At 39.6% G+C, this 25,312-nt stretch overlaps 1 protein-coding gene across 1 annotated transcript in view; it reads right to left on the bottom strand.

The window, feature by feature from the left end:
* Positions 1-24,663, bottom strand: part of CD247 (CD247 molecule) — a 52,384-nt gene extending 27,721 nt beyond the window's left edge. The window contains 3 exon segments of the mRNA XM_027888239.1: positions 23,582-23,740; positions 23,743-23,821; positions 24,589-24,663. Coding sequence (XP_027744040.1) covers positions 23,582-23,740; positions 23,743-23,821; positions 24,589-24,663 — 313 coding nt within the window.
* Between the last annotated feature and the right edge of the window lie 649 nt (positions 24,664-25,312).

Here is a 25,312-nt window from a genome sequence, read left to right on the forward strand (position 1 = left end):
AAACTTAAATATTTTTTGTGTTATAATATTTTGGTTTCATTTTCTGAAATATCAGAAGGACAAGTAAACCCGTGTACACTTCCATGTAATATTTCACTTTTAATTCTCATGAAGTCTCTTTTTAAAATGTCAAGCAATATGCCTTTTCTGAATCAAAGAACCCTCTGGTTGTTGTAAGGAAACTTGGGGGAAAAATAAAAAAGAAAACAGATAAAAGATTTCCAGTTGACTCCAGAAAAGAATTTTGAAGTCTCTCTATTTTGGAATCTAAGTTCTGGTATGATTCAATAGCATTCTTTGCTATGTTAGTATTAAAAGATCAGCATTGATTAATTTAATTTGCTACAGTTATACAGGAAACTTTGTCTCATCCTGAATTTTACATTTAGCCTACACAGTTTCAGATGGAGAAAATCCAACAACTGAAAGGCAAAAAACCAGTTTTTAAAAAATGTCTCTGGATTAGTCCACCAGGATCTTCTCTGGGATATATCCCCCCCTTCTCTATTTCCCAGACGCACATCCTCAACCTGTACTCAACACGATGAGTGGCAGGGGCCCATCAGACTGCAGACCTCAACCCAGCGGGTTCACTGCCAAATCAGAACTGAGTTTTCTGTGGCTCAAGGCTGCCTGGCAAGGCCCCAGCTCAGCTACCTGGGGCTGTTTACGACAAGAGGCAGGGACCCCATGGGACTCACACGAGTTCACAGAAGTCACCGTCTTTCTAAATCTTCGTGGGGGTTTTCTGGGGCTTGTTTTCAGTGCAATGATGTAAGTTCCAGTGCCCCAGAGTCACAACCTGGCAGCGCTTCAACACTCAGAGCCCTTGTACCAAGACCTTCTTCCGCCCAAGTTCTGCCTTTCCCACCACAGAAAAGCTCTGCAGAGCATCAGCAAGTTTCAGATCAAATACCACAGGATGAAATGAGGACAAGAACAGTACAGGTGACCATTAATAAACATTCAGCAACTCCTAAGGGGAGTCAGGGGCTGATGCGCCTGCTGCAGAAGGGCAGAAAAAAAGGGCAAGCAAGCATATATGGCTGTGGACAAGGTACAAGCAACTTTAGATAGGATATGGTGGAAGCAGCAGGGCCACAGAACTGCCAACCCTACGTGCTTAAAAAAAAAAAGTCAGGGTTATATAAATAATTAAATTGAACTCAAAAGTAAACAAAAACAAAAGCACGGGATACTTGAGGAAAATATGACATATTGACATTAATCCCTGCCTCTCTATCTGCATAACTAAACTCAGCCCTGTGAAACATATTTGCCCAGTTCAGTTTGTTACAGAACTGTCCATCTCGGGCACCCTGACACAAAGCCAGGCTGCCCTCATTCACCCATCACTTTCCTTCCAAGAGCCACATTTTCCTGCCAACTTATTATGCTTTTAGCACTGAAAAGAAATATAGAAAAAAAAAATCACACATACTGGTTTTGCCTAAAGTTCTTACCCTGCTCCCTCTGAATTTTGCAGTGCACTCATGGAATAGGATCCAATGTTCGTGTATTAAAGACACCCAAGTATTTCATACTTGATACTATCAAGGAGTTTCTTTTGATATGCATTAAAACACATTGAATGTAAATGAATGCTTGATGTATCCAGTAAAAATCACTAGTGGAAACACTGAGCAGGGCTCAGAAATCCTAAATGCTAAACTGGTAATAAATTTAAAGGGGGAAAAACACCAAAGCACACTTTCCTGTTTTTGTTTTAAAAAGCAAACAACCATCTCCTCTTGTTTACCGAGGTAGGAAGCAGCACTTTCAAGCAGCAAGCATGAGATTTCTGATATATCTGAATAACAGTGACCTAATCTTGTTACTGAGTAAAATGTAGCTAAGGATACAAAGCACTGCAATACTTGAATTCAATTCAAACAAAGTTTAAAAATTATGTAACTTCACAAAGCAGTCAATGAATTGAAACACCATTAGAGCTTGTACAAACTTCCACTGAGCTTCAGATACTGACTAACATCTACGAGACCCATGAGATAACACTGTGATATCATTTGCAGGGAAATAAGGTGGTCACGTTCTGGAACTTTTAAAACAAAGATAAGTGGAGCTCAATGGATGAGAATTATAGGTCTAACCTAAAAATACCTTCCAATCATCCCATCCCAGAGGTGCACAAAACACAGTTAATGCTCCATTTTAAGACTGCTGTGGGTGCACATACTCAGTTTAGATCATCTACTGCCAGGTAACCCGAGACCCTGAGTTGCTCTGAGGGACACAGTGGCAATGCCATCTCAATAAGCAGCTACTCCTGCTCCCTTTGGCCCCAAGATGTCCATTGCCACACTTGACCTTTATCTGCTGCATGGCCTTGGTCCTCCAGGCTCTCAGAGGCTTTAACCTTTCTCTTCTGCCTTTACAAAAGCACTTGTTGCAGAAAGGGCAGCAACATTCTACTGGGGGCCAGGCAAGCCAATGCCCACAGGTCTTTCTCTGCACAACAGGGTATCCATTTCCCTAATCCCCCTGGTAGCTATTGCCCACAGCTGTTCCACTTGAATTATTTCTTTTTGTACTTTAGTGATCAAAACAAAATACAAAATTTGTTCTTACCAATCTGTAGGTAGTGACATAAATTTTATTCTGGTTTACAGTGCATACAGCTTTCAATATATCCTGGAATTGCTTTTTACAAGGCTTGTCTCACTTCTAGTTTTGGCACCACAAAAAGTCAACACAGCAATCCTTCTCCTTCACTATGTGCCCAACTAGTGTGGGTAGAAATTCATTATACATTCCCACAGAATGTCTATCCTGTCTGCACTATGACCAGTCCACAAAATTCTGTCTGATGTTGCAGTCTGCTTGCTTTGAAGGCACATTCCTATCTTGTGTCATCAGTATATTTTATTCACACACTCCTACTTTTTCTGCCACTGCTATTAAATATGATATTAAATAGTAATATCCATTTCAGTTCTTGCAGATCCTCACCAATTATCTCCTCAGACCCAAATTTTCATCTGCACATTCTACTGGCACTTTCTTGCAAGCCATTGTGCTCTTTACAAGACCCTATACTCCACTGAGCACAATACCTCCCTCCTCTCTGTTCCACGTAGCACCATGGAAAACAATACAGATGAATCCATTCCTATGTGGAGATAATTAATAATGCTTTACAGAATAATCAGTTTAGTTATTCTCATAGTCTTCGGTAAAGCTGCTTTGCATCTTATCTTTCCATATTCCTCTCTTGTGTCTTTCCTATAGAATTTACCCTGAAACCTAGCCCACCAAGGTACAAGGTGGACAGATTTATAATTGATCCTGCCTTTTCTGTTCCTGAAGTGTTAGCAGCACATTCACTATTCTTCTGTCATGAACAGAACTGACCCTACAATGTTTAAATCCCAATTTTAGCAGTCAGTGAAGGATAGTAAGGATTATTTATGTATAACCAATACATGAGTAACCAAAATATCTGAGTGCACAAAGTTTTAAAAGGTAGGAAAACAAACTCTGGTGTGGACAGTTCAGATAGGCAACATATATGTTTATCCAAACCTATGTATTTCCCTGCAAGGGAGGTACTGCTATCCCAGCTTCATGCTGTAGAGATTCAATAACCAAAATCCTCATGAGATGAATCCAGAATTCTCTCTGGGATTCTGTGCTCTTCCTCATCTATGTAAGCAAAATTTTACAAAGATTATTTCTACCTTGGTCTTAGAGGTCACAATCAAAGCAGTGTTTGAATTGCATTTTGACTCTGACCCACAGCTTGGCTTCCCAGGATCATTTCTGACATGAAGAGGATGATACAAAGATAAGCCACTGGGCCATCATATCTACAATTCTTTCCTTAACCTGTGCTTTGCTGCTTACCCTTTGCTGCTTTCCCTTGGCTGCCTCTGCAAGTAGTTTAACCTTTACAGAATATTTGCCTCATTCTCTCCTCCCCTTCTTTTAATCTTACCCTCCATATACCTCTGACAGAGAAGCTTTCCAATTTTAAATCATCCAGCAATAAATTACAATCAAGTCCAAAACAGGACATCAGTAACTACATAATCCCATATAACAGCATAAGGTCTGATTCTGCACAGTCATTGAGGTCTCACTGCTCTTATTCATCCCAGCGGAAGGTCCAGGTCCATGTACCTCATAGTATCAGACCAAAAGGTTCACCTGCTGCTACCTTGTAAACAGTTTCAACGGATGTCTGATGACACCTGCTGTATCTCGGAACTATCCCACCTCCCCTCATGTGTGCAGCTGCTGCTCCCATTTTCTTGACAAACATACTTTTGCCTGAAGTGTTGGCTGCCTGGGGGGGCGGCACATCTGACGTGCCACAGACACAAGGATGCTGAGATACCCACGGGCGGGTGACAGCTCATCTGAAATAAACAACCCTAAAGCCTCCCTGCCTCTTGCTGTCACTCCACACCAGGATCTGAACAAACCAGGCATCTGACAGAAAAATTTCAGGAAGTTCCTGAAAACTATCGCAGTCTACCTGCTGTCTTTCCACATGCAGAGAGAAACTTGGCCGGTAAAAGCCCTTTTATTGAGAGCACTGAGGGAAAGATGCACGTCAGGTGACTAATGTTTCTTATCTGTATGAAAAGAAGTCCTTATTTTAATGGCAATAGTCATAAAGACTTGCCCCAGAGCCCATCTTTGAGACATATGCCATATACTCCCTTGGAAAGGTTCAGCAATACTAGAAGACACTTATTTTTAGCATGCAGTATATTTTATATATCAATTATATATTAAAGAGAATATAAAAGAGATGTAAAATAAAAATAATATATTAGATAATATTTTTAAATGCTTCTTTTATCTATATAGAGTTAACAAAACCATGAGGAAATAAGAAAACATGTTGTAATATGTTATATTGGTTTAAAGCTTGGGTCATTAACACTGGTTTAAAGCTTGGGTCATTAACATTGCTTAGGATATTTGAGTCACTTGAAGTTATCCACTAGCAAAGAACAATTGACAGTATTGCCAGAATTTAGGTAGTTTAAGTTATAAAAAACTGCACTATGCCTAGCACTTGAACATAGTATGAAAGTTAAATCCAAGGTTTAATGCACCCACGGTGTTATCATATTAAAAAAAAATCTATTTTATTTATTCAAAATAACTCAAATACAGATGTTTTCTTTCCAATGGTTGGGATAAAAATAAGTATATATCTAATTATTCTTCTCTCCCTTAGCTATTCAGGGAGTAGCTGTCTCCCAGAAGTATAGGTGAGCTTTTTATCACAAATATCATGATACTTATTGAAAAAAATTAAAATACTGTTTATTCTCACTCAGCTGTAGTAAGTGGTAGACACAGCAAGTCAGTGTCAGATTCAAAACAAGATTCCACTTCCAAGAGGTAAGGCATTGAACGGTATCAGGCTAATGTTATAGGGACAAGGTGAAGAGAAATTTTATAATCCAGAGACAGTTTTAACACACCGAGACATAACACAACAGAAATAAAAATAAAAATTATATGTATTTGGATTTGTGCTGTTAAAATGTGAAATAGATTACACTAGCTATGAGTCCACATCATCTCTTCTTCTATATTTGCATTTTTTAACAGAAAACTGGCATAAGAACTGGCAGTAAATTTTGTTTAATATGTTCCAATTAAAACATCAAAGACTCTTAACAAAAAAAGCCCAAAAAACCCATAACAACACTAAAAAGCAGTTTCATGTGAGAGAAGGATACAAAATGAAAATAGAAAACCGTGTCCAAAATTAGGGTAGTTGGGAAGTAGGAGGAGATGAGAACTGCTGTATAAATTCATTTAAACAAACTCTTAATTCCACAAAATGCATTATCCTTGTGAGCTGCAGACCCAGTAATTCATGTCCCCATTTGTTTTTCCTTTCAGCTGAGTCTGCAGCTCTCAGAATAAAGCTGTCATTTGAGGCAGCAGGTGCTTCCACTCCCTCCTCCAACCTACAACAGTTTTGACAAGAGATTAAGAAAAACAGTCACCCCTGGCAGCCTGGGCTGGTACGTAATGAACAGTTTAACCCTGGATAAATCTAATGACAAGTGTAGGTGGCTTTGATTGAAATGACAAGGCAGTTTGTCACCCGTTGTTCTGTCACAGAGATCAGCAGTGCTAAATTTTCTGCTGAGTTGAGGGGAAAGTAGCTTGAAACTTCTGCATTTTGGAGACAGCGCACAAAAAAACCATTAAAAACAAAAGGAGTCAAACTCGGTGTCAAAGCTCCTCTGTGGCCCTATACAAGTCAGTTGTGGAGGAGATGTAGTTTGTAAGATGCTTTTGCAAGAAGATTCCACTGTCTCTGGAGACAGATAGAAAATTTTAAACAAAAACCCCAAACCAAACCCACAAACATATTGAGGTCTCTGGTTTTAAATTATCCAGATGGAGGTACTCAGCTATCCAGTTGACCTTCACATGAAACTCCCAATAGCAACCTGCTTTACTATAAGGGTTGTGTTTTGCTCATTGATGAGTGTTCAGTGCCCATAAAATGATAACAGCAAGACTTGAATGGTATTGTAAATCATTTAATAGTCTTGAGGGCCTGGCCGTCAATCATCACAGTTTTAGATGATACTGTTTATGGTGTTACATGTGTACATGCTTAAATACAGCAGTTGTCCTCCAAAGACTGCATGTACCTCAGTCCTGCAGATACTTGTGTTTCTGTTTAATCCTATTTTCAATTAGTGCATTTATTCCTGCACTGTATGAAGTGCAACACAACCAGAATCCAAGTAAACAGGTAATAACAAAGGCTGGTAAGGGGCACAGGACCAGAAAGAGGCAATGGCCATTTGAAGTTCACATGGCAGGTCAGTGACAGCCCTGTATCCAAAACCACCACAAGTGGGAAAGGTGTGTGACAGCATCATATGACAACAAGCAATGTGAGAGGCACCGCGGTTTTCCTGTATAAGAGGAAAATGATTATCACAACCTCAGACCCCGAGACATCATTGAACTTACTTATTGTATGAAGACTGTGGCTGTAGCATATTTTCATTTTCTACACCCACACGTGGCTTTCCTGAAAGCCCCTCTAGTTCTTGCCATTAACTTGTCCTGCCAAGTCTAAAGGGGAGGAATTCAAAACATTTTCGGCCTCTGTACCTGGAGAAAATTTATGGTGGCTCCTCTGCCACCCACTGCCCCCATTCCTTTTCAGCACCTTGGAAAACCCCTGCTGTTTTAAATTTACATACCTTTCCAGTTACTGATGGCATTTTTTTGAGGCAGTCAGATGTTCATCATCCTGCTGCTTTGCTAAGATCAGTAGAAGCCCAGCTGAGGGTTTGCTACCCAGCAGTAATCCTAAGACATCTGGGTTGATGCATCCACATTATCCAGTCTCATAGGAATCCCCTGGGAACTCGAGACCTTATGACTGCTCTTCATATGTATTTTGCATGACATTAAAAGGAAATTCACTTCTCTATTAAAGTGTAGCCAAAAATAAGAAACAAATCAAGAAGGTGGACTGATAAGCTTTCTCCACTGAAGCCTTTAATTCAATGCAGCAGTTTTAGTATTGCCTTTTCAAGAGAAAAACAAGATTCAAAGCAAGAAGATTTCCCTTCCGGCCAATACACCCTTCTGTCAGTTTGCTACAGAACACCACATTTGTGAAAGGTTTTTGGTGGTTATATTCATCTTGACCCCCTTCTAATGTGAGCTGTTGATGTCCAGGTCTTTCAAGGTAAAGCCAACTTTGCCATTTCCATCCAACAGATGGTTGCTTAAGGAAAATACTCCTGCCTTACTCTTGTGGTTTCCAGCACATCTTTAATTCCCAGTAACAAGGGTGGTATCACAGAAAGCTATTATCATTTTAACAACCAGTCTCCAACCCCATGTCTAATATCAGTTAGGACTTCCCTTTCTGATGCCCTTTCTCTCTGCATCTAAATGCTAATGGATATATCTCATTCACTCCTTGTCTTCTTTGCATGTATCCTTTTGGACTCTGCTGTTCAGTAACCTTTCAGCATTCCCAGGATCCTGTTATGAGCCCCCAAATGGATTTTAACCATATCCTGTGCCATAATGCTATGTCTGGACCTTTGCATGCTAGACGTGGCACTTATTTGCTGTCAATCAAGTTTTGTTTTGGCTGATGATTTTTAAATTTCTTTTAATTTTGTGGTTGCAAAGGTATGTAGAGTATCTTACAACTCATCTACCATGTGCTTCAGCACCGTATTTATCTTCCAGTCTTTCATTCTTGCTGCAACAGTTTGTGTGGAGATACTTTCCTTATCTTACTATGAGTTTCTATTTATATAGCAGTTTTTATTCACAAATAGCAACATGAAATGGCTTCCCCTTGCTTTATGAGCTTATGAAAGCTCATAAATGTGGGTCCTGAAATATACTTTTGCATAGTTTCTTGCCCTCTCTAGTCTAGTCTTCTGCTCTATTAGTACCTCATGAATTCAGACATGGAAACATATTGTAGCTAAAGGGTAAAGCAATTGGGAGTTCTATTGCTGACTTTGCCAGAGACCTTCTGAAAGGCAGTTAACCATTCTGTGCTTTGATTTACCCCATTAGAATAAAAATTACAAGAACATACTACTTAGGAGAGTAGTGTGAAGATCTACTAGTGGTTATGAAGTACTTTCAATTTCTAAGAAATCATTAGATTAATGAAAGCAATGAGATTAGCAGCAACTGCTGATTCGTTAAAAAAATTTTAAAAGTCTTCACTGAGATAAAAATTGCTGAACTGTGCTAGGAACATTGTTCTGAGGTGTAGATGGTGTCAAGCCACATTCCCAAATCACATTACAGCCCAGCCAACAGCAAAAGCTATCACAAAATTCAGGGACAGCGTAAAGACATGAATCACAGTCCTGTCTGCATTGCAAGACCAAAATGTGTTAGTCTCACTGTAATGTCAACTATCAAATAACTAATTTTACAGCATAGCTTGACTAATTTGCACCACAACTTCCATCTGTCTGCTTTCACAAAACAGTCTACAGTTGTGCTTCTAGGAAATTTTCCATTCATACTGCAACATTGATACCTGCTGAGGTGCTAATAATGGCCAGAAATCCGGTGTAGCCAACTCGGCTCATTTCAGCACTCACACAGCTAGTTTCTGATACATGATGCTGGATATGGAGGCAACATCTCACACACTGAACAACCCAGCACTGAGGCCTCTGTCCTTCCATAATTCCATACCACCAGCAGTGCTTCACTTGGAAAGGAGGGACCATGGCTGTAGCAATGACCTACACCTTGGGATAAGCAACATGAACAGGCCTCTCCAATCAAAAAAGACACACCAAAGGTATATTTCCTTATAGCAGAGCATCACCCCTACTCACCCCTTCTCAGATGGCACAAAGATTTAGACTTGTCTCCTCCCTGCAGTTCAGTGTGTCTCACTCTTACACAGCCACTTACTTTACGGTGCTGGTTGTACCGTTTCCTGTCTTGACTTCTTTCTCCTCTAAGAGACCAACCCAGCAAGACCTTTCTGGAGTTGACAGAACTGCCATGGCTGTGATCAACCGTCTAGATATCTTCTGTCATGAATTCAGACATCTTATTGTAGTATGTAAATAATAATAAATAATAGTAAACTTTGCATTCTTTTTTTTTTTTTTTAATTTTGAATTCAACAGGCAAGCTGTCTGTATTCAATGGTAACTGCAGAGGCAGTTATTGCTATGCCAGAGACCTCACTGGGGCTTGATGTAAATTTTTAAACCTGGGTGTCACAGAACTGCATTATGTTCATACTTGAAAGCTGGCTAAAATTGTTGTCAACAAAAATTCAGAAATTAAACATATTCATGTCTATTGTTACGTGATTAATCCAAGCAAGAATGCTGCTGAAAAGCCCTTTCTTTAAACTAAGTTGCAACTGCCATTGCTCTTCCCACATCACTGATGTTTCAGAGAGCCTGTATATGAAAGGCATACACGGGGGGAGGGGCGGGGGGGGAACCACTTGTGTCTCACAATTCCATTAAAAGCATATGTACTATTCCTTTCTCCACTCAGTTTAAAATTCTCTTGAAGCAGCAGCAGTTTTAACCAAAGCTTTCTTACAGCACAGAAACTACACTTCTCTCAGATAATATCAAAGGTGTTACTCTTAACAGGCTCTTGTTATTCAATAAATTCGGTATTTTAAAGACAAGAAATGTGCTAGTCCTTAACTTCCAGTAATGTAATTCTAAAAGGTGACAGGCACACATACACAAAGCCTTCTTTTTACGTTGGAAACATATGTGTGAGTAGAACATTCAGGGATATACACCTACTATGGTCAGAAAAAAACAAATAGAATGAAACTTAAAAACGTATCTATAAATTCACATTTCTGTATTGTCCAATTTCTGTTTGTATTTTCAAACAATTTACTATTACAGAAATCATAATAAATCTCAGATGTGCCACTGGTGGGGAAGTAAATAACTAGAAAGATATACCCACACTGTTTGCTTATGAAAGACAAAATCCAGGTAGGACTCAGGAAGGGAAGAAGTAGGACAGAAACAGAGGAGGTCTCATCAGCAACAGCCTTTACTACCTTTGAAATAGTAATGTCAAGCTTAAAAAAAGAAATATTCCATTATTCCTGGCACCTGCCGAGAAAACATTATTCTTTCCACCTTGGGTTGCACGTATCTAATACGAGAACTTCACTCAGTCACAGAAAACTGCTGTTTATCTGGTAAAAGGTGAAAGATGATCAGTAGATATTGTAACTTTAATAAGTATTCAGACTGTGGTAAACAAACATTAAAGACCATCCTTGTGAAATCTACACTTCAAGACGCTTTCGGTAATGGAGGTGAAACACATTTTCCTACTGATGCACCAAACAACACATGTGAACTTCATGGTTTTGCACAGATCTGCTCATAATATACATGTACAAATGACTCCAGGCATTTTTATCCTGCTCTCTGCATATCCATTTGTGCCATGCCAAGAGCAGCTGTGTTAGTACCCAGCCATTAACTGATATAGCAGAAATACGTCTATAATGGGGTTGATCAAACATTACTGTTCTTGCTGTGCACCTCCCAAAGGTGTAAATTAGAACCAAGGACTGAGGAAATTTTTGCCCCCACAACCAACCACCTGAAAAAGTCCATTCCATAAACTCAAACTGCTCCCAAGTAAGAATTTGGTTTCTATCCCCTTTGCCCAAAGAATAACCTATGCCAAAACTATTCAGATATTGAGAATCCTTCTTTTGAGCCTCCTGAAGTAATTCAGAAAACAGTTAATTCAGAAAACAGTTCACAGCTTTTTATTTTTTTATAACAAGTATTCTTATTTTCATTTCATCTTCTCTCCCCCAGTGCATTTTAGACAGCAATCATCACCTCTCAAGTCCCTTGCATGAATACTCAAGCGGGTGCTCTTTTACACCCTACCTACAGATGTTGGAGAGGCAATGTTTTGAATAATTATATGTAAACTCCATTCAAAGTGCCACTTGACTAAAGGGCTCTATTGCCAAATACTTTACAATTCTCCTTCTCAGTTTAAGACCCCCAAGATTGGAAGACTTTGGGGGGAAAAAAGTAAATCTGAAGTAGCTTTCAAACAAGATCATGCCCCTCTGATTCACACGTATAACACAGAAAATAGGGAAGAGCCATGCACGGAGCGTTTTCCAAGCCCCATTACAGGTATTACCCTGTATAAGTCAAAGCACAGGGAATAAGAGCTCTCTCTGCACAAGTGTAGCTGTCCCCAGGCAAATTCACTGCTCAGCAGGCAAAGACCGGGGCGGTCAGGACCAAGGTCCTCTACACGGCGCCCGAGGCAACAGAGGCCCCTTACAGCGTGCAAATAGAGTGCAGCCCATCCTCGGGGGAGGCCCTGGTTAATAGTTACGGCACAGGTAAGTCCTCGGCAGCCAGCAGCTGCCCGTGAGAAAAGCAGTGACAGACAGATCGACAGTGAGAGCTCAACTTTAACACCTGCTGAAATACCAGCAGCTCCTTCCATTAAAAATATCGCGATTTAATTAGTCTGAGATATTTAGACATTGCAGTCATCAGGTCTTAGCGTATCTGTTCCTGTAGGAGTAAAAGGTAGCTAGAACCACTGTTCAGATATTTTGGGGATCCCAGGATGGCTATGTCTGAACAATAACACTAGGAGGCCAATCAGGTAAAACACCATCATGCTCAGAGCTGTGCTGCCATGAACAGTGACAACATGCATGTGCTCCGTGGGGTGCAGTGAATGTTCTTCACCTCTTGAGCACATTTTCTAAAGAGCTCAAGACGCTTTTTATGCATGAAATAACACACAGTTATTATACAGGACACTATTTTTGACTCTCCCAGCTTCAAGAAGACTAACAGCATGTTCATAACTGATCTTTTTTGTTTCTCTCATCAGTTCATTTGAATCTTGAATGACAAAGGCTTTTCAAAGAATGGGAAGGGAAAACTTTGGCCATTTCCCCAAGGCAAGTAAAGGTTGTCCCGTGAGCACCAAGAGTCACTGTATGTGTGAATGTAGCGGCAAATTAGATGCAGGCACTACTTTATTTTCCTATATATACATTTCCTATTTAATTTCCTATCTATAAAATGTATTACATCCTCTGGAGGATCCAAAGAAGACTCAATAGACCACAGATTTCAAAACACCATCATGAAAGAGGCAAATAAACCTGTGTGTTAGTACTGAAATAGGATATAGTCCATGTGTTAACACTGTTATTTGTGCATCAACAACCTGATAAGTAATGTACAGTTAACCAAAAAAGCCAAGGTGGTGGCCCATCTTGATTAAGCTTGGACACTGGTTTGCTGGAAAGCCTAGGAGCATTCTAGTGGATTTCTAAAGATTACACAACAAATCATCCAAGAGTAAAAGCACAAAACCTGCAACCCCATTTTTCCATTTTCTTCATTTATCTAAAAACCAGCACTGTTTCGCTAAGGGGAAAGAGACTTTGCAGAGCATTGAGGATGATTGCAATTGTCAGAATTATCTACAGATCCTTCAGAAAAGACCCCAAAGTTCAAACGGCCCAATTTAAAATGTTACATTCCACTCATATTGATTTTTCTTAGTGTAATAAGTAGTAGTAGTTAAATTTACTCATCAAATTAGTAGTAATAGTAGTTTACTCATTAAATTGTAGTGCATGTTATATTCTTATATATATATATATATATGTTATTATAACCACTGTTCTGTTACAGTTAGAAGACTGTAAATTGTAGAATAGTTCATTAATCTATCAGCATTGTAAGCTGATAAGCATGTAGTTTGCAGTTCTTAAGCTAAAAACACAAATCATTGTGCTTTGCTGAATAAGTACTCTGTATCTTACTTTTCTAAAAAGCTTATTGTCTCAGAGCACACACATAAAGTAACGAAGAATGAGAATGATACAGAGTATCCAAGAGGGATATCTGGAGAAACACACTAGGCCTCCAGGACTAAAAAAAAAGAGAAAGCACCTGCAACTGAAACGGGCCTGCAGGGAAGCCAACCAGAACCAGACTTGCAAGCTCAGATCCAATGGAAGAACAACAAATGACTATGGGAGGGGAACTGATAAGGGAATAAAAGTTACTGTTTTTGCTTACTGCGCTTGCATGCCGTGAGTGGAGCAGGGGACTCCCCGGCCGCCCAGCATGCTGTTTTGCTTATTTGCCTTTTCTATAAATCTTCAATAAATGTTTATTACTATATTTCAACTCAGTTTCATTTTACTTATAACATTAGTATCTTAATAGCAATCTTCCTAATCAGATAGATTAAAATGCACCAGAAGATACTTTAAAAATAATCAGAACTACAACAAAACAAGATAATGGGGAGTCAAAGGAAGATGAAAACCTCAAAACAGAACTACTGCAGGAATTGCACATTATTGAACTGCAGATCTCATTAAAACTACTTTGTAAAATCATTTATATAAGCAATTTGACAAATAGAGGCTAGATAATGTAACAGATTGTTAACTTTGTTCATAACATCTTATGTGTATGAGGGAATAAGGAACTTTTGTTATAAATCAACAAGATAAGTTTCATGGACATCCTGTTAACTAAGCAAGTGTCGGTAAAAATAATTGCAGACATCTTGCTAAACAAACAAGTATCAGTATTGGTAAAATTTACAGCTGATAAGAACTGCAGCTTTCATCTTTGAAAAATCCCAGATGACTACTTAGCAATGAACCACGAACTCAAGCCTCAACGCAGCCGCATTCAAAACTCGGGACTTGGAAATGTATAAAAAGGAACATTTACTACATTTTCAGTGTGTGTCTCAGGCGGGGCAACTGCCCCCCAGGCCACCCAGCGCTGTTTGCTTTATTATCGCTTGCTTAATAAATTTATCAATGTTTAATTGGAATTGAGTTGTCTAAATTCTTATACTAACTTATAACATTTCCCAGTGGAAAACTGGGGAGGGGGAAAGAATTAAAATATTTCAAAACTTAGCAGAACGTTGCTTGCCCTTAAGCTCTATTTTAAACCTTATACTCGTTCTGCTACAGCCATTATGTTTAACAAATAGACATTTGGCCCAAGACTTAAAAAGAGGAGTGAAAGGGGGCAAACCGGTTAGGTACTTCTTTGCAGCTGAGAAAGATAAAATCAGATAAAAACACCCTGGAAAAGATGTTACAATAAGATAGGGCTGAAGGTTCGTACCTATAACTTCTTTAAAAGAGTTATAAAAAGAAAAAAAAAAGTCTCAAGCCTGAAAATTAGCACTGCTGCTTTTCTGTCAGAAGAGACATAGCTAACAGCAGCAACAGTTGCATTATAGTGCTGCTGGGGTTTGAGTCAAGTAATAAAATAACATCTGAGTTATTAGGAAAAAAAGAGATTATTTTAGCTGCATGAATAGACAGGAGATGGAAAATTGTGGTTCTGCCTAGTTCACATTAATACTAGTGACATCTGAAATTCAAGAGACAATTCAAACCAAGGTAAATTAAAGCTGCTTCTTCTAGAGAGAAGTAATTTTGTGAGAGAATTTTGGTTGTTCAGCATTTGAGTCAAGGAGAAACACTTGGAGATGTGATCAAAATGGAAATGGAAAAAAGTCAAATACTGACTCATGAAAAAGTCAAATAATGACCCCATTTTGCATAGCTTTGCATATTTCATTATATTTTAGGCAAACCATTTTGGATAGAAAAAGCAAAACTCTCCGTAGTTCTTTCCAAATTTTGGGAGTGAATCATAATGTTCAAAATACAAACAGCTTTCATCAGACCTTTAGATCACATCAAGACAGCCTTGCTATCTGGGAAGTAGTCACCTTAAAAAAAAAATTACTCTAAGATCTCTTGCAAAACTGCTGTATAAAGAAAATGGACAACATTGTGCTCTATTCAATAAAATTATTCCTAATTTGCTAGAGGCAAAGAAATCTATACTCTCAGGAGACTGTATTGAGCTTGATCGAGAAAGTAGAGGTCATTTGCCAAAACTGGGGATGGAAAAGCAATCACCCCTTGCGGGGGTTTGGGCTTTCAAACGAGGGCATTTTACAGCTCGTCAGCAGAGCACGGCCACCCATCTGTGCCCTGACCCAGATGGAGCAGGAATGAGCATTCCCTGCCCAGTTCTGCTCATACAGGGCTCCGAGGTACGTGTGTAGGCAAAGCTCCCATCACCTCCCTACTCCAATAAGAGTGAGAATGGGTCCTACTGAAAGAGATTTAGAGATTTTTTTTTAATTTCCTGTTTAGATGCTTATTCTGCGAGGGTAAGTTCCAGAAAGCCTTTCTGGCTTATGTTAGTTGCTCGGGTTTTTTTCAAGTAATTGTCATGGTGTTTGAACTTCTACTTTAAATCCAGATGGATTAACCTTGTTTATCTTCTCTGGTCCACTGGTATAGTTATGCTCATAATACATGAATGCTCAGTTTTTACATTTAAATAAATCAATAGTTTCAAGAGGTTAAAAATTAGGCAACTAGTCATGGGATATAGTAATTCCTTTTTCTTCTCTGAAAGTTGTTGAAAATGATGGGGTCATCCAGTTTACTATCACTCATTCTCTTTAAGCTTCCTACGTGCAAATATTTCACTCTTCTACTTCATTCATCAGAGAAACACCCTAGAAAAACTTGGGCAGAGAATTTACATGTCCAGAAAGAGATTGAAAGAACCAGAAGCCTGTCCTTAATGAATAGTTTGTTATGGGTAAATGAGGGGAAAAAATGGCAGGTAACAAACAAGAATGAGGTCAAATCTATCTCTGATATAAACTTCCAAAGTCATTTAATTACCACATGGATTACTGTGGTTGTGTTGCATTTGTAACTCTTTAAATTCCCATAGACTACTAAGTGCTGAACCAAAAAAGATAGAAAGTATTTTTGTATTTTCTGAGTAATACGAACATAAAAAGTCATAAGAAAAAAATCAAACAGCAGAAAGGCACACTTACATTACCTTATACAGCACTGCTCCCATAAACTTCTTCTGGAAATTCCCTCAACAGATTTTAGTCTATAATGGTTAAGACTTTAAGAATGATTTCACCTGTGGATGCTGAGTCAGGTATCATAGCTCTAGATAATAGACCATGAGACAACAAATGAACTCTGAAAATTAGCAACAAGTTGCTAAAAAGAAATCTGTAGAATTTAAATAACAAACTTTCAAAACTTATCAGAAGGTACTAAGTTACTACAAGACATTTTATGAACCGAGCAAATATTCTCAGAGCAATTCACAGAATGGTTTATTTGCTTATTAGAAACTGCCTTTAGTTAGGTACACTTTTTTACAAGTTACCAATGATATAGTAATTCTCTCCCTCTGTACTCCACCTTCCTTCCTTTAGAGTATGATTATTAACCCCACGCAAGATGTTATTCTATTTTTGCAATCTCCAGAAATACACCTGCATGCTTGCACAAAGTGCTGTTGAAATTACCTTACTTAGATAAAAGCTCAAAGTGGTGATAGTGTACAAATTTACATCATTAAGACAGAAACAGAGACAGAAAGAGAGGGAGAGGACTCCACATCCTTCTGGTAAGACTTCTTTCCTGAAGCTGCTTTCGCACAGCTGGATGGTAAAAAACGTGCATTGCAACAGCACACAGGGGATAAACACAGAAATTACTCCTCCCAGAGACTTGATCTTGAATTCTCTAACTGAAGCCTGCTGATATGTGACCAAACAAAGGAGCCAGTGTTATAGTAATTATACAGCTGTAATGTATAATATGATAGGAGTCTCAATTTTAGTTTGCAAAGGTTTAAAATTCTGCTGTATTAATAAGGAGCTGCAAGGTCCCAAGGCAGGAATCCACTTTGTGTATAATTTTTAAAGGACTCATTCTAACCATTCAGCTATTTCTGAATGGCAAAATATACATTTGATAACTAGGAATTAGTGTTAGGAAGTTGATCTCTTTGGCTGAAATGACATTTGCTGAGAGTATTTAAAAAGTGACACCGTCAAACTGTACCAAACTCTTGCTTCAAATTGATCTGAGCAAAAGTAAATTACTGGATGTTGAATTTTAGTTTGAGCCAAATTTCTACGTGATCTAATTCAAAATAAATGCTTTGCAAGCAAAGTACTTGACCAGTTTGGATCCTGCTCTTATATCCACGTGCCCGTGCAAAGAACCGTGATCCGCTTGCAGGACCCGTGCACATGTGAGGGAATGTTTCCACACTGGTCACCAGTTGGAGGTGTTTCTGTTCTGTCCTTCCCAAGCCTCAGTTTGCTTTGTGAGGATATGGACACCTTGGGGAATTGGAATGAATTTACAACACACATTGGTGCACTGAGTATTTGGGAAGCATTTTTATAAATATTTGGCTTTGTTTGTTTCAGGTTTCGCTGTCATGCAGACAACAGCAACATTCTAAGGGCAATGAATGCAAAACACCCGAGGCTCTTGGTTGGAACACACTGATTATAAAATTTGGATGAACAACCAGAAAAAGGTTTGGGTTTTTTTTCCACGTAAGTCTTCATTCAATGGCCAGTGTATGCTTACTTGGAATAAAACACCATCGAAATTATTATTCCCTCATTAACTTCCTGGATATGGCATTTTTTCCCATTACAAAAGTGCTTCAGACAATTACTCTGATTTAAGTAGCAAAATTTGTTCATTCATTTTTATTATACAAGTTTGGAGGGTCTTAGAAAAGGCTTTTTATGTGTTCGCAGGTTCAAAATGCTTGATGTGCCTTTCCTTTTGATGAGGAAACTATTTTCAGTGCTTGCCAACCCTGAGCATTGCAGCATTCTGAGTCAGGCTGGCCTATCACCCTCCAAAATAGGAATTACCTTAAAAAAACCCTCATAAATTATAAGTGACAGGTTATATAGCAGGTTTTCTCTTTTTCTGTTTCTGGAGCCATGTGGGCTTGCATTTTAAAGGTTTTCTTTACAAGCTAGAAAAGTTTACTAGGAAACTATAAAAGTTTACTTATGGTTAAAGTTAGGATTGTCACCTGAGAAAATAGCTTGAATTTTCAGTAAATTCTATATAATGATATTTCCTAGAAGAAAAAAAAAAAATAAATCCCTACAAGAGTTGATAACTAGCCACCCTCTAGACTTACTAAATGTGTCCTACTACAGTTTACCCTATCATTTTTTGAAAAGTTTCCAACCATTTTCCCTTGTCAGCTTCCATCAAATTCTAATTTGGAATATATTTCACCTATGTATTATCTGAGCTTTCAAGGAGTTGTGTTATCATTACAACTTCTGCTTCACTTAAAAATACAACAAACTAAAAAGAACATTCTGCTACTCAGAAAGAATTGGGATATAGATGAAATTTTCACTACAGATACATCTCATGAAAGAAATAGGCCAGACAGTATGAGAATTCCATCAGGCTCCACAACCTGCTTGCCAGAAGCACAGTGTTTAACATACTCTCATATACCGAAAGTACATCAAGATAGATAGAAGACTCCACACTTGCTGTTCTTCTTCTTGTAAGACTTAACAGACACATAACAAAGAGCTGAGAACAAAACACATGAAGGGCTTCCAAAGTTTGGTGGTTTGTTTATTCCTAGAAAATCTGTAGGTAATAAAATATTTCCAATTTACATGGTTTGAGAATTGAGATGGCTTCTATCACTGAAACACAACTGGCATAAACACCATGCTGGTGATCTCTGAGGCCAGGAGAGGTGGTTTTACTTCTATTTTTAATAGCTCAACTGCCAAAGGACTGAAAGAACTGCGTATTGGTAAGTCTAACTTTCACCAAGAGAGATATACCCATTGTATGTGGATAAATGCAGGCATTTCCACTGCCTCCCAAGATGTGTGCGTTTGAGTGAGCAGATCGAAAAACTGCAAACTAAGCTTTTTATTTGCTTGCACACTTTATCTCTAATATGATGTTATAAACCAGTTGCATAGGACAAAGCAGAAATAAATGCATTCGTTGCTTTCCTGAAAAGAATCAATCTGATTTGGACTGTCATACTTTAACAGCTAAAAATGCTATGTATTCTTTAAAGGACCGGAGATGAATTTAATTAAGAAAACAATATTCAAACCGAGACTCAAAATACTGCCTTATACAAGAGTGCAAATCAGAAAAATCTGCAAAATTTCAGCTTCTCGTAAACTCTGGAATAGCATATATTTCTTAATGCTAAAAAGAAACAGCAGTGAAACTTTAATTTAGCTGTTGGCTGAAGTCATGTCAGTAGAACAGTGAAAATCAACAACATGCTTACAAGTACACACGCACATGGAAAAAGCAGACACCTTCAATATGATACATATTTCAACTAGTATTTTTAAGAAGTTGTATCTTCTATTCACGCCACCCTAAAAATGTGCTCTATTTTCTTGCCAGAATAGCTGATGCATCTTACAGTTCTACGCACAGTATAGATGTTCAAATATATGGTGAATTGGAGAAAGGGGAGGGGGATTCGAGGGTTGCCTGCAATTTTGCAAATAAGTGTTTATTCTTTTTTTTTTAGAGGGAGTTTGGTTAGAGTTTGTAGGTACATAAAAATAAATTATTTGTTTCCTAGCTATGTATTTTTCCTTAATAAAGGGCTTACCCATAATGCTACTCACAATTCAAGTTCTGTGTGAACACCAGAAAACGGCTGTCAAAAATGTTTCTCATGTGAACGTTCATTTATAAATTAATTTCTTGTCCCCTTTAAACTGCTGGTGAAGCTCCTTATTAACCCCACTTTGGTTTTCTATTCACATAGCCTTACTTAAGCAGGACACACACACACAGAAGAAATATAAATTTATTTTGCAGATGCCCCTCTCTATTTTGTATATCCTTCACATGTAACACATGTAAAAACCCAAAAGGAATGCAACCATTAACTTGTTACTTCACTCGTTAGGGATTTAGCTCAGGAGGGTTCAGATAGAAAGCACTAACGCTGTAACAAGCATTAGAGAATTAAACACGGCACTGCAAAAGCTCAGCAAACATCCCTTTACAATGGAAGGTTACATTGCCTGCATTTTGTTCCATTCGCTAATGTGCCAGTTCATGGTTTTCCCCCATGAATTATTAATGAATCACTGTGAAGAGGCAGGAGAAAAAGGAAATTAAATGTGTAAATTAAGCCTTTAAATTTCCATCCCCCCCCCCCCAGGTGTAATGAGAATTCAGCTCAGAGAACTGCCAACAGCACGTAAGGACATGGGGATGCTGGCGGAAATACTCCGAATTTACTTGTTTGGATTTCTCAGACAAGCTTGTAAACAACTTCTGCTTTGGAAATCTTGTTTGTAGACCAGCAAAATCATCTGATGAAAAGGAAGGAAAAAATTAACTCTAAGACCCACTACCTTTCCATGAACTGACTGAAGAAAGGCTGCTGGCATCATGGCACCCAGTGGGCAGAAGACAGTCATGTAGAGCAGAAAAATACTCAGAAAATAAGCTGTGCAAGTAATATCTGCCAAAGACTGACATTTCTAGTTCCCATGGAGTCAGCAAAAAACAGGACACTGCCCAGTTCTGGTTAGCAGAGAAGCCTGAGAAAAGTGGGTTTCTAAAGAAGTGAAGAACAAGGAAGGGCTATTGTTAAACTCTTGCACATATATTTATATGCACATGTGTGTTGTGTATTTGTACAAACCAAAGTGTAATTGCAACCTTAGAAAAAGCAGGGGAACAATTCTACAGTATTGCCCACAGGACTGTTTTATCGCTGTGGAAGCCTGTCATTCTTCAGATTAAAAGCTCTTTAAACAGTATGAACATTTTTGACATTTTAGTTACGATATTTGGGTAGAAGTGTTTTAATATTCTTCTTATGTCTCAATGAACAACATGATTAACAAACTCATCTGGTCAGGAATTCAAATTGTTAACTTTTACGCACTTTTTAACAGAGGGGTTATAGGGGGATCTCATCTAAACTTCCAGATGTACACTTCTGTACCTTTGAAGGGGGAAATAAAGAAAATTAAATGTGCATATGACGTGGTTTCCTTCTGTAACTGCTCAAAGGTCAAATTTGAGCATTCTGAAATTTGTGGTCTGGTGTCAGTAATTGAAAATCTGCATCAGAATTCATGGTCCATCTCTAGAATTACTTATTTTAAACTTCTTTTTTTCTCATGCATGACATTTACTCCAGTACTGAAAAGTTCAAATAGAAAGGTTTTGCAAGTTCATCAGTGCTAATCTTGGTGGCATCTTTCAATCAACTATTTGAAAAATAAGCACAAACACATTACCGTGAAGTGGAATGAACTCACTATAAGGAGATATCAGCTTACTGAGTCCGCCCACTCCGAGCTCATTTTATGAAGAAAAAAAAAAAAAAAAAAGTTAATTTCTCTAGAAGTCACTCTAGAAGTGAACTCTAAGGAAGCTTGAAAACACTCCAGCAGCAGAAAATATTTGTTTCTCTTCATACCTCTGAGCAGAACCCCCCTTTTTTTCAGTCTCATCTTTGAACTATGTTCGTGGCAATCTTACATTTTTGTTACTGTCTATTTTGCACCAATCATGTAGCAACAATTCCATTTTGACCTGTATTTCTACTATTTCTTCTTAGGCTAAATACAGCTATTCTTCAAGGTATTCCAGGTATCCAGTCAAAAATGCTTTCCCTCAAATTCATAGGCAAACATCTCCAAACTAGTGACAACACTACCCAGTTTGCAACTTGATCCCATGTATTCTTTGTGAGTGTGAATAACCCCAAGAGCTTTGCACCAGAGATTCCGATGGGTTTTACCCATCTGCAAGCTGCATGTTTTTTTTACATATTTTACAGTCAAAGTTTTCTGCTGAAAATGAACAAAGAGGGGACTGTGATGATACTCTGTGACAGATTAAAAAGAGGAATGCAAAAAGATGTTTTGCAGGTGCATTTTGACCTGAAGTAATTTTCATACCTTCATAGCCCTATGTGTACCTGTGGATGCAGAGCACTGCACAGAATATAAGTATGAGAAGTATGCTGTAAGTACAGGATCCTACTTGGGTGCCAGGGAGGGACAGAGGCCCCAGAGGTTGCACAGAGGGTGATCAGAAGGCAGGATTTGCCACAGAACATAAAACCACACTTAAAACTCTCCTAAAACAGAACTTCCACAAATTAACCAGAACTGGTTTGATGGTGTTCACAAGCAGCTGCAAAACCCTTCCAGCTGCAAAACCCTTCTGTCATCTCCAGAAAACAGAAATTAAGTTTGTGGCAGTCACCAAAGCTCTTCAGCTAAAGGATGCTGTGTTTATTAGATGCAGTTTAGGGTGTCTGCCATGGGTGAAACTCTTCCGGTGGATTTTGCTTTAATGCAAACTCAAACATGGCCTGACTTCTCCACATTCAGACCTCAGCTGAGGCCTTCTCCAGATGTAAATTTCGTTGCTCTTTTGATCTACTAAGCTACTGAGTAAGAAATAAATTTCTCCTTCCCAAACTTGACACGACTTCTGAAGATTTGTGCACACTAAAGCTGCTTCCCTTTGTGCCTGAGTGCGGCCAGTGTACACAGCACGCAGGTAAATACACAGAGGTAAAAATGGTTTAAATTCTGTGCTGTGCCTCGTGGAGGCAAGCATGAAGGCAGGGACATGGAAGGAAGGTCCCTACCCTTTCTCTCACCACCTGTGCCTCTCTTTCCTGCCTGCCAGATGTGCCGTGGGCTGCAAACCAGCCACCAGCATGGCTCTCCTCTTGCCTCAAGCAAATTAAAAACCTCTCCTGTGACAAATCACTGCAAATGACTACTTTTTCATTAATGCCTCAAATTTCCCCCTTTAAATTACAAGGAAAGCTGCCCAGGTGAGGGCCTTATTTAATCAGGAGTTGCTGTTCAGCTGTGGCAGTTGCTCCAGCAGGAGAAGGGCATCTCATCACAGCCCTCCAGAGGGTCCCTCTACTCCAGGGCAGTTCCACACAGTGGGTCCTGCCACCTTAGCCACGGCAGGCCATGATTCCAGCCACAATGAGGAGGACAGACAAGGCTGAGGTGCTCATGCAGATATTCTCCTGCTACCAAAATGGTGGGCAACCCACTGCAGAAACACTGTGCCCTTTCCTCAAAAGAGCTTTAAGACAGCTCCTCATAAAACCAAAGCCCACCTTACCTGTGGCTGGGAGCTGTGCCTGGAGGGTGGCAAGGATGGCGATCTTCCTCCACTTCATCTTGCTCGCCAGATGGTGCCGTGGGAGCAGGAGGCCACAGGCAAGGAGAAGAAGCGGCTCCTCCACGGGCTCTGTTCGTGTGCCGCCACCACAGGAAGCAGCTCTCCTCCTATGAGGGCTTTCGGAGTCCACCTGCCGGCTTCCTCTGCCTTCACAGCCTCTGAGGGCTGGGGTTTGCATTCCTGGTATTGATGTTTAGGGTTTCCTTTTGTATTTTTATTCACCCTTTTACTCTTTGCAAGATGATTTTCAGCGGGGTGGGTTTTTTCCGCTTTGTATGGTGCTTCCTAGGTCATTCCCAGTCAGCAGCTGCTGGTCTCTGTAGCTTGTATCTTATTTGACCAGTCTTCAAAAGGGATCTATGTAACTATTTCCCACTGTGCAGTACGTGGCATAAATAGCAGTTTAAAACTGTAAGCTATAAGTTGCTCTTGAACAATAGCTGGCTTAACTGGTACAGATCTAAAGCTCATTTCTAAATCTAATGGAAATACAGCTTTGCCACGAGCAACCGGAAGCAGCTGCGCTCTGAGGGCTGTGGGGTGGACAGCACCAGGGAGAGCTGAGCTTTGCCTGTCCTTGCACGCAGCACCCACAGGACATAAAATACCAGCTCAGCTGCCCCTGCCTGGCTCTCTGAAGGAGTACCTATCTCTGAAATGCAGATGCCTTTTAATGTGAACACGTGGTACCTTTGTATTTTGAAGGGGTGTCAGGGCCTGCAGAGCTTGAGAGCCATTTTGTCCTCCGAGTCCCCACAGCCCTTAGGGAGCAGAGCCTGTGTCATCCCTGCGGGAGAGCACAGTGTGCATCCCTTCCTCACTCTCTTTGGAACAGAAAGCCTGGCAACCTGTAGCTATGCCTGACACTCCTACCTACTGAGTGGGCCACGGGATTCAGTCTGCCTGCTGCTTGGAGCTGTTCTCCAGCAACAGATCCTGAGGCACACTGGCACACCCCCAGAGCGGGATGAATGGTCTGAAGGTGTCTGCAGTCTGGGAGATAACAAGGTTTTCAGCCCCATGTTGCAGTCCTTGGAGTGACAAAACCAAGCAGGTCTGCCCAGCAGCCTCGTGGGAGAAGCCTGGCTTCCCACAGCTCCATTTTGTCCATCTGGCACAATGGCTGCACTGACTCCCACATTGCCCTAAGCCGCTGCCAACCCCTTGGCTGTGCCTACCTACACGGGGCAGGTGCCTGGGATCCGTTTAGAGCAACAGAGCAGAGAAAAAGACCAGCATAATGAAATGAAACTAAGAAAACAGAAATCTGGAGTTTTCTTCTAAGACTTTCTGAGGAGGAGGTATCAGACAAGTTATTTCTCAGCAAAGCATTTAGGGCATTTACATGAAAATCACACAACTTGACATTTCGTAAGAAACCTCACATTATTGTGTTCTTTTCAAATAGGGACAAATAAAAATTTCCACTTTTTTTAACAGCAGCAACAAAAAAAGCTCATTTTAAACAATCACGAATTAGAAAAGCTTGAAAACATGACTTAGATTACCCTTAAGGCCTAAAGCTCAGCCTTACTCCCATTAAAATACATCTGGCTCAACAGAACACCAAGTGTTTGTAACAGTAGTACTACTAACATACTCCAGGATCAGGGCTCAGGCTGAGAGGAAGCACAAGTATGTAGTTGAATATCACCCCCCCCCCCACCCCCC

This window comes from Empidonax traillii, unplaced genomic scaffold (assembly GCF_003031625.1).
Source record: "Empidonax traillii isolate 1590-97213 ecotype Southwest subspecies unplaced genomic scaffold, ASM303162v1 scaffold236:size2090792, whole genome shotgun sequence".
Lineage (NCBI taxonomy): Eukaryota > Metazoa > Chordata > Aves > Passeriformes > Tyrannidae > Empidonax > Empidonax traillii.